Consider the following 9,757-nt stretch of genomic DNA (forward strand, 5'->3'; position numbering starts at 1 on the left):
TCGAGTATGTTTTCTCAATGTATGTGAGTGACACCGCCGGACTTCCACCACGATCTCTTCCTCGATAACCACCTGGTTTACATCCTGCGTGCCCAACGTTATTTCTGAAAGGATATCACATCGGTCTGAGTATCATCATATTTCAGTGGCGTTACTCCCTTTTCTTCTTAGAATAAGATAAAATATAATTGAAAAATATGGAATTAAAATGTTAATAGAACCGCGCAATAATAAATCGTAAAATAAAGTTAATTTGTTTGTCTTTTACAAAAAAATGTAAAAAAAAAGATTTAAAATTTTCTGCAAATTACTGTCAACCATAATAATTAAATTAAAAACTAATGAACGAAATGTTAATGTAAAATTTAATTCATTTTTGTTTTTTACTGATTAATATCATAATAATAAATGTAAGAAATTCAAACTTTGTTTTATGCATGCAGATACAAGTATACATACATGTGTCATCAACCTTTGAATATGACAAGGTATCAATATATTTCCATCACAGAATGTAATGAAAGAAGCCATCCTGTTAACGAAGGATTTTTCTTTCATAGAGTAGTTTAGTAGTAACAAGAACAGCAGGAGAAACCCAGTGATCCATTGGTTCACAGCTGATGAGAGTGGCGGAGTTTCCTGGGGTTTTCAGCCAATTGAAATACGTTGACCTGCTAAAAATACATTTTGAATCACAGTAGGAGGAGATGAAACACCTCCTTCAGAAGACACAAGAAATATATACTTACAAGTATGTATATCTTTGCTGGATGAAGATAATTTCATGGGACAACTCATTCAATCAGTATTTAAGAAGAATTGAATGGATACAACACGCACAAACTAGAGCAAAAATATTATAAAGATAAAGAGAGACCAAGTTTTATTAAAATAATAAGAAAAAAAAAAAAAATACAAAGTGAAAATAAACATAATTTTTCATCGAAGATCTACATATAATAAACGTGAAGTTTAATTATTATTTGAAAATTTGAGTGATTGGTGATGAGACTTACTTAAGAAGACAAAAAGTTTTTGAATCCGAGTGATTTTTGGACGTCTATCGAAGTTGTTAAATGTGCTTTCTAATTGCCATCGTCATTGCCGTCATGTTACAAGATACACCATTGCATACTGTGGAACAGGTGTTTTTAGCGTCGGCCATATATTAAATAATCTGAAAGTAATTCTTTCGTTATTAATGACCGAACAGTTTAATCGAGACTGATACAAAAGATCGATTAAATACATATGTGCTTTGAGACAGTATCAAAATCAGAATGAAAACTGACAGAGGTACCTCGAGTCGTTTAAATACTAACGTGGAACAACGTTTGAGAAGCCCGAAATGTGCGAGATGTCGAAATCACGGTGTAATATCGGGTTTGAAAGGTCACAAAAGATCCTGCGCGTGGAAGGACTGCCGATGTCCTTGTTGCCTTCTAGTCGTCGAACGACAGCGAGTAATGGCTGCGCAAGTTGCTTTACGTAGGCAACAGCAGGCGCAAGGTGACAGTCTTTTGTCTTCGATAAATAAAATGTCTGCGGACGCTGCAAATCCGTATTCCTACGTTAAAGCGAAATATGATGATCCAGTATGTGGTAGAAGGACCAAGAATTTTCAAAGACATCATTTGCACTTCACGCAGACGAGTATTAGCGTGACACAGGATTTCTATGGATTAAATACCGTACATAATTTACCTGGTGCATGTGAGTATTTGCATTTTTCGCACAATCTCAGAGCCCTTTTTTTCGTAAAAATTAATTGCTTACAAGCGTACGTACGCACGTACGTCGCACCGAATATTTACTTATAAAAGTCGCTCGTGTATTTCAGTATCAACGCATCCACGTTTATTGAGCACTTTATCTTCTCTGGAATGCGATCAAAAACAAGAAGCCGAACCCGCAGTTAAGGTACAATCTTTTCACTCCGCATATCCGACAATGGTTCCGTGGTTCAGTGAGGTAACCCAGTCTTACATAGCAAACGGAGACTTGAACAATATTATTTCTACTTCAGAGAGAGATTTGCGAAAATCTTCTACTGCAACTAGTAACTCTTGCTTAGAAAAAAAAGCACCAATTTCCTTCAGTGTGGAATCTATTATCGGTACAAAATGATATCTTAATTATTTGTGTTTTAATTGTTTGAGTACAGACGTATTATTATTTAATTTTGATGAGACAATAATCTATACCTTGTCAATGGTGCCATAATAATACAATGGTAACTAATCCAATTCAATGATCAATAGTATAAGTTATGTGTATTTTTCAATAATATTGCAGCAATAACAGGCAATGTGATAAATAATAATGCTAAATTTTTAACAAAATTTAAGAAAATTTAGCCACCATAAGATGTTGTTCACAAAGATTTATTAGTATTCAAATGGTTAATTTCGATGTGAAATTAATCTTATATATGTATACAAATACAACGTACAAATTAAGCTGAAAAAAATTTTTATAAACATTATGTTAATTATTCAGTAAGAATTATAATGTTAATCGATTCTTCAGTATATTACATAATAAGATAATATATATTATCTTATTTTCATTGGCTGTATATTCAAGAAGAAATATTAACAATGTATATATACAATTTATTGTTGTATACATAAATAAACCACAATTCTAGCAAATTTATTATATATATATAAAGCATTAACAATATAAAATTGTCCCTGTTGTATGTTCCTTTACGAATACTCCAATATTTAACAGCAGCAACCTCGAACAGTACCATTCGGCAATATACTATAATCAAATTAAAAATCAGCGCTACTCATTATCTCGACAGATACGTTATTTTCCAAGGCGCGGAATATAATACTATTTGTTGTTTTCGAGTGTTTTACTGCAACGTTTCATATATACGTCCATTTCAGAAAAATCAGATAAAGTATTATAAACGATTTCATATAGAACATATGACCATTGCTTCTCTAAAACCTGTAACTTGTGTATGGCATTTACAGTACGATTGATTAAATTTAACAAGTGTACTTTCCCTTTGTGTCTCCAAATAAGATCTTCCTATAAATAAAATACAACGATTACGTTAACATTTGCATTTTCACATATAATTTAGCAATAAATATTGTGTTGTAAAAAGTGTTAAACGTTTGTTTTTATTTTTATCACCTGCGTTACACTTTCCTTTCTCCATTGCAAAGCCTCCTTTGCAACAACACTTCGAAGTGCCGGATCGCAATTGAATAGAAATTGTTTGGCAGTAACTTGTTCCCCACTTTGTTTTTGCACTTTTTCTAAATGAAGTCTTTGTAACAAAGGTTGTAATAAAGAATCTGGCAGTGAACACATTACTATATCTACAAGACCGGTATATTCTTGATTTGCAAGTTCCACATCTTCAGCTGTAATCTAGAAAAATATTAAATTTTCGATCATCAACGATCAATAATGATATAATTCGTTTCTACAAATTCTCCACAAATTTTATATTTTACCTCCTTGCCATTGATAACTGCGAGGCCCCAGTGAGCTAATCGAAATATAGCGTACGTCTTCCAGTCCTTAGACACAATAGGATTTCCCGTGTCTATCTGTATACTAGTCAATCCCTGTACTTCAGCTAGGGCATTTAGTTGGCCAAGAAGATTAATATTAGTTTCCTTAAATACGAAATGCTCCGCATGAGGAAATCTATTTTTTAATTTGCTCAAAATTTTCGCCACGTCGTTAAATTGTACATAATTAAATTTTACAATATTAACGTCTTGAGCTTTCGACATATCCCAAGTCCTATCTATAAAGCGTAAAGCACCTTGACCGTATATATTCAGGCAGCGGCCAACAATTTCTATTAAATAATCTCCGCCTAAAAAGTGATCTCATTGTTATTATTTATTTTAAATAAAAACACGAGTAAAAGTAAATTGTTTTAAAATATTGTAAATCTCAGATTACCTTGTTCTCTTTCTTTAGGTGGTACTTGTTGAGGAGGAGGACTTGGCGGAACAAGAGCTCTAAATTTCGCTCTAGCTGTCGCAGCTCTATTGCTTTTATAATAAACTATCTTTTTTGTTTGAGCACTTTTAATCCTACTTTTATCCTTGTCATATTCATGAAACTTGTGACCGTTCTTAAAAATCGATGAAACACTAGAATCACTTAACAATGATTTACAACTGTCTATGCTATTAGTCTTGGAACTTAAAGAGCAATATCCAGAAGAACTTGCGATTGATTTTGATTGGCAATCGTTTTGCCCATCTTGACCATGGAGTGAATTTGTATTTTGAGACGGTTTATTATTTAAACCTTTATTTTCATCTATTATTGCATCATATTTTAAAGAATCTTGAGTCGTAGCAAATGTTTTTTTATTGCATGCATAATTTTCATCTTTGACATTCGAATTTTCTGCAGTAATCGAGGATACATCTTTTACGACACCTACGGTAAATTCGTTACAAGCGGCAGATTTATCACACTCAGTGGACGAGACATAAATATTAGGAGTAAAAAGATGACATTTTAAACCGCTTTTCAAACTTTCATGACTTTGTGAGCTGTCCGTCTCGCTATCCGATCCATCCTCAGTATGTTCATTAAGCGATTTTATCTTACGATCATTTTCTTTATTATTTTTAGACAATCTATTTTCAAGTTTATCAGTTGTTAAACTACTTACTATTGAACCTAATATAGGTGGAAGTTTAAATTCTAAAGGATATGACTTAGATCTATCTTCTAATTTAAATAAATTGTCACTGGAGCTGCTTCTTTTTTTTATATGCATCTTCCGTGCTTCCATATTTTCATTTATCGACATAAGACTACCAAAGCCTTTTATTTTAACTTTTTCTAAACTCTTTGGATTTATAACGTTAAATTTACTTGAGTTTTGCGTGCGTAAAAGCGTATTTACGTTGTTGATTATATTATCATTCGCCGTTTTACTAGGATTGTTAAGCGGGACTTTAGTTTTAGATCTAAGAAATTCCCAATTTGTTTTAGCATTCGATATCACTTCTTCTCTACGTACGTTCATACAAACTTGTGTACTGAGATCAAGAAACGCTGAATTTGACTGCTCTTTAGAGAATCGCCAAGCCATTGCTGTTCTTCGAATTTGTTCGCTAATTTGCATTGTCGATAAAAGTTGCAGATTTGGCAAGTATGAAACCAGAAAAGAAATGTAATCGGTATTTAAAGTTACTGGATTACCGTCTATTGTTACTTCTTTAATTTGCAAGGCTTTTGCAAGACTACTCATGTCTTCAATTCTGAAACACCAAAATATATTTTAACATTGTATAATTAAATGTAATAAAATGTATAACTGTATAAAAAAATGTAAATTCTGCTAGAAATTAAATAAAATTAAATATCAAGATACTCACTTTTGAATATCATTGTTACTCAAATATAATTTCTGCAATTGTGGTGTTTCTTCAAATCCTAACAATTTTTTAAGTTTATTTCGACGTAAATTCAGTTCCTTTAATGAGATTAATCCATGAAAATCATTACATCCTATAGTTTTCAAATTATTCCCTGCCAAATTTAATACTTTTAACGACGATAAATTATCTAATCCAGTAATTTGCTGAATTTGATTTCCATGCAAATCCAAAACTTCTAATTTCAAAAGTTGTTTTAAACCTTCAATCTTTTTTATTCTATTTTTTCCTAATAAAAGTACCCTTAAATTTTCTAAAACATCAAAATCGCATACTTTCTCTATTTGATTATCATATAAATCAAGAAAAACAAGCTTTGTCAATTGCGAAAAGCTAGAGCTTTCAATCTTGGTTAATAAATTATGTTGCAGAGACATTAATCGCAATTTGTATTCTCCTATCACTGTAGGGAATGTTGTCAAACCACGCCTATCAAGGCATATTCTATCAGGGTTCTTTTCTCGTTCGGCAGGAGTTCTTGATGCCACAATCGTTCTTGTATCTCCTGTCCATTGTAATGTAACAACGTCACATCCTTCAGTTTCTGCATCTTCAATTTCAAATTGGGTTCCAGTACAACTAGCAATACCAAACCAATAATTTCCAACATAAGAATACTCGAAATAATTTGTGTCCAATAAAATAATTAATTAATTGATTAACTGCACTCTACTTTTATTCTTTCTCTAAAGTAATTTACCTAAATGAATTGTAACAACGTTTTGACAGCTTTGCAGGCACTGGGGCACCTGGTAATATTGGTAAAGCAGCTGCTATAGTCAAAAATTGACTTTCATCTGATACACTACCTCGAGCAGCAGTTAATTTACTGTTTGCATCAAATAATATTTTTTTCGTCTATAAAAAAAAGTGGCAAATAAATTGGTACATATTATTGTAAGAAAAGAAAAAGAAAAAAAAAGATTATAACTTTTTTTAATTGCTGCAGGATTCTATCGGTCACAACAATAAAAAATGTTATCTTTTTTATGTTACTTTTAAAATAGAAATGTTATATGTTTATTCATAAATTAGACGTTTTTAAATGTTACATTTTAAAACAGTAAAGCTCTTACCCGCGTCGAAGTATCGTTGCTCAATGGCATTACATAACCAAATACAATAAACTACGTATCTTGTATCCAACATTTGGCAGCGTTTTACATCTCTACTTAGAAAGTTGTTCGCTTTAGTGCATGCCACTTAAATTTCGATAACAAAAAAGCACTTAATCGATGTATTTTTTGTGTAAAAATGAGTGTTTGAGACATAAAAATCGTTGCTTCTCTCTAAAAGTAATAATCAAGAAATGTTTTAAGGTTAGAAAACCTATACCTGCAAACAAAATTTAGTTCTGTTAGAAAATCTGCTACGAGTCTGCGCCACAACACCGTCGCTTTCAACGATCACTAGTACGAGTCAACACACCAAAAGACACGGCAATATTTTATTTAACTAAAAGAAATCATGAGCGCGCTGTTCTTTTTAAAAGATCCTAATTACAAGCAACAAAAAAAATTAATTATGCGACTTACCAATTTTCATGATGCTTCAGCGGAGTTGAGGAATTCTGCCTGTAACATAAAATTAAACATTAATGTAGACGTGCTGAAAATAGTTAATGTTTAAACAAAACAAAATTACGCGTATTTATTTAATTCTTTAATAGAAAAAAAATAAAAATTAAATTTGATCCTTTAATAAAAAAAAAAAAAAAAAATATAAAAATTAAATTAATAAAATGGCAAATCAAAAAAAGAATTTATTCTTCTCACCTTAAAGTTGCTCCGCTGATGCACGATGCCCCCCGGGCCTGCTCCTCCTCACAGATGGGACGTGACGAGCCATCTTTCCGCGCACAAGTCACTCGCGAACGCGACCGTGATTTTAAATTCGCGAAAATTATTGATCACTTGCGCGCGATATTTTTCGGCACTGCTGTAAAGAGAAAATCCTGAAAACAAGTTACTGGCTTACCGATCTGCATGAGCGTCAGCGGAGTTGTAGATTTCTGCCGGTGGCTGTAACATAAAAAGAAATATATTAATGTAGACATGTATATCGGTTTAAAAAATTAATAAAAAAAAAGTAGAGGAAATCTTTTAATAAAGATTTTATTAGAGGAATTAATGCTTACCTAAAAGTTGCTCCGCCGATGCCTGATGCCTCCTGGTGGGCCTGCTCATCCTCTCAGATGGGACGTGACGAGCCATCCTTCCGCGCACAAGTAACTCGCGAACGCACTTCCGAAAATGAAAAAGAAAATCGTGAAAAAAAACGCCGAAAAACTAGCGGCACTCCCGAAACGACCGACGAACCGGCTGCGGTTCGTATGATGACTGATATCGGCGCACGGCACTTTAAGTTCTCATTAAACGATGCGAAGCAGCGGAGTTTCTCTTGATCTGAAACACACAAATTAAAGAATTATTTTGTAGATATCACATTCAAAGCATTTTATTCCAAAGACAAATTTATACTTACCCTGGGGTTGCTCCGCCGGGGCAGGATACCCTTCCTGGGCCTCCTCCTCCTCTCAGGATGTTCTCGGGATGTCCTCGGGATGTCAGGTTGATCCTTGCGCTTGCACCAAGCGGCGAACGAAACACGGCCGCGATATGAAACGTTCCCCGCACTGTCTTTCTCAAGTTCTTTAAATCCCGGACTGTCTTTCTCAAGTTTTTTCAATCCCGCACTGTCTTTCTCAAGTTCTTTCAATCCCGCACTGTCTTTCTCAAGTTCTTTAAATCCCGCACTGTCTTTCTCAAGTTCTTTAAATCCCGTACTGTCTTTCGCAAGTTCTTTCAATCCCGCACTGTCTTTCTCAAGTTCTTTAAATCCCGCACTGTCTTTCGCAAGTTCTTTAAATCCCGCACTGTCTTTCTCAAGTTCTTTAAATCAATCACTCGAAACACGTTGAGAGTCTCAGCCGCGACGGAGAAGACGCGTGCGAGGTGCGGATCTCACGTTCTGACGATGGCGGATGCGAGTGAGTCCACGATACTTCCGAGATAGTCCACAACACTCGCGAGATAGTCCACGACACTCGCGAGATAGTCTACGACATTCCTGATCGTCTCAAATTCTCGAATTCGACACGAGAAACCGGCTACGACGCACGGATGCCTCGACATTTTCGTTTCGAACTCGGACCGCGTGCTCGCCATGACCTCTAGTAGTACGCAGCAGCTCGAGTCACATAGTCTGTTACCAACTCGCTATCAGACGATCGATGGAGCGCTGTGATTGGTCGGCGCGCTAGGGAATCTACGCGCCGACCAATCACAGCGTTTCACTAGATACAGGTACACGATGAGCGGCTCATCATCGTGTACCTGTATCTAGTGAAACGCTGTGATTGGTCGGCGCGTAGATTCCCTAGCGCCGACCAATCACGCGATCGTCTGATATTGGTAACAGACTATGTGACTCGAGCTCTGCGTACTACTACAGAGCACGCGTCCGAGTCGAAACGAAAATGTCGAGGCATCTTCGTCCGTCGAATTCGAGAATTTGAGACGATCAGTGTCGGACTAGCGAGTGTCGTGGACTATCTCGCGTGATATGGAAGTATCTCGGCGGGATTTCTCGCTGCGTCGAAGTCAGGATTGAAAGAACTTGCGAAAGACAGTTTCGGCTTGAAACTTGACAGTGCGGGATTTAAAGAACTTGAGAAAGACAGTGCGGGAAGCTGAAAGACTTGCGAAAAACAGTGCGGGATTGAAAGAGAAAGACAGTCCGGGATTTAAAGAACTTGAGAAAGACAGTGAAAAGAACGACCGTATTCGCGGCCGCGCTTTGGATCAACCTGACATCCGGAGGACATCCCGAGAACATCCTGAGAGGAGGAGGAGGCCCAGGAAGGGTATCCTGCCCCGGCGGAGCAACCCCAGGGTAAGTATAAATTTGTCTTTGGAATAAAATGCTTTGAATGTGATATCTACAAAATAATTCTTTAATTTGTGTGTTTCAGATCAAGAGAAACTCCGCTGCTTCGCATCGTTTAATGAGAACTTAAAGTGCCGTGCGCCGATATCAGTCATCATACGAACCGCAGCCGGTTCGTCGGTCGTTTCGGGAGTGCCGCTAGTTTTTCGGCGTTTTTTTCACGATTTTCTTTTCATTTTCGGAAGTGCGTTCGCGAGTTACTTGTGCGCGGAAGGATGGCTCGTCACGTCCCATCTGAGAGGATGAGCAGGCCCACCAGGAGGCATCAGGCATCGGCGGAGGTAAGCATTAATTCCTCTAATAAAATCTTTATTAAAGATTTCCTCTACTTTTTTATTTTTAAACCGATATACATGTCTACATTAATA

General features: G+C 35.7%; 2 protein-coding genes across 3 annotated transcripts; one reads left to right on the forward strand and one right to left on the reverse strand.

The window, feature by feature from the left end:
• The first annotated feature begins 749 nt into the window (after nt 1-749).
• LOC139112049 (uncharacterized) lies at nt 750-3,126 on the forward strand. The gene is made up of 2 exons (XM_070672833.1): nt 750-1,713; nt 1,841-3,126. The coding sequence occupies exons 1-2, from the start codon at nt 1,281-1,283 to the stop codon at nt 2,125-2,127; spliced, it is 720 nt and encodes a 239-aa protein (XP_070528934.1). The 5' UTR covers nt 750-1,280; the 3' UTR covers nt 2,128-3,126.
• LOC139112026 (leucine-rich repeat-containing protein 49) lies at nt 2,845-6,958 on the reverse strand. Of its 2 annotated transcripts, XM_070672776.1 has the most exons (7): nt 6,518-6,958; nt 6,142-6,299; nt 5,382-6,020; nt 3,943-5,264; nt 3,483-3,853; nt 3,157-3,396; nt 2,845-3,048 (listed from the first exon to the last, which is right to left on the reverse strand). In XM_070672776.1, the coding sequence occupies exons 1-7, from the start codon at nt 6,545-6,547 to the stop codon at nt 2,845-2,847; spliced, it is 2,964 nt and encodes a 987-aa protein (XP_070528877.1). In that variant the 5' UTR covers nt 6,548-6,958. The 2 variants fall into 2 exon arrangements, with proteins under 2 accessions (XP_070528877.1, XP_070528878.1); XM_070672777.1 differs by lacking the exon at nt 6,518-6,958 and having other exon boundaries at nt 5,382-5,991; nt 6,142-6,271.
• Between the last annotated feature and the right edge of the window lie 2,799 nt (nt 6,959-9,757).

Source organism: Cardiocondyla obscurior, linkage group LG26 (genome assembly GCF_019399895.1).
Source record: "Cardiocondyla obscurior isolate alpha-2009 linkage group LG26, Cobs3.1, whole genome shotgun sequence".
NCBI classification, from domain to species: domain Eukaryota; kingdom Metazoa; phylum Arthropoda; class Insecta; order Hymenoptera; family Formicidae; genus Cardiocondyla; species Cardiocondyla obscurior.

What these genes read in the sequence shown, in the direction of transcription:
- LOC139112049 (XM_070672833.1), top strand. Translation starts at nt 1,281, where the DNA reads ATGAAAACTGACAGAGGTACCTCGAGTCGTTTAAATACTAACGTGGAA. An exon ending in ACATAATTTACCTGGTGCAT is followed by an intron (nt 1,714 to 1,840) that starts GTGAGTATTTGC and finishes CGTGTATTTCAG; the next exon opens with TATCAACGCATCCACGTTTA.
- LOC139112026 (XM_070672776.1), bottom strand. Translation starts at nt 6,547, where the DNA reads ATGCCATTGAGCAACGATACTTCGACGCGG. An exon ending in CGTTGTTACAATTCATTTAG is followed by an intron (nt 6,021 to 6,141) that starts GTAAATTACTTT and finishes TGGTATTGCTAG; the next exon opens with TTGTACTGGAACCCAATTTG. An exon ending in CAGTTATCAATGGCAAGGAG is followed by an intron (nt 3,397 to 3,482) that starts GTAAAATATAAA and finishes ATATTTTTCTAG; the next exon opens with ATTACAGCTGAAGATGTGGA.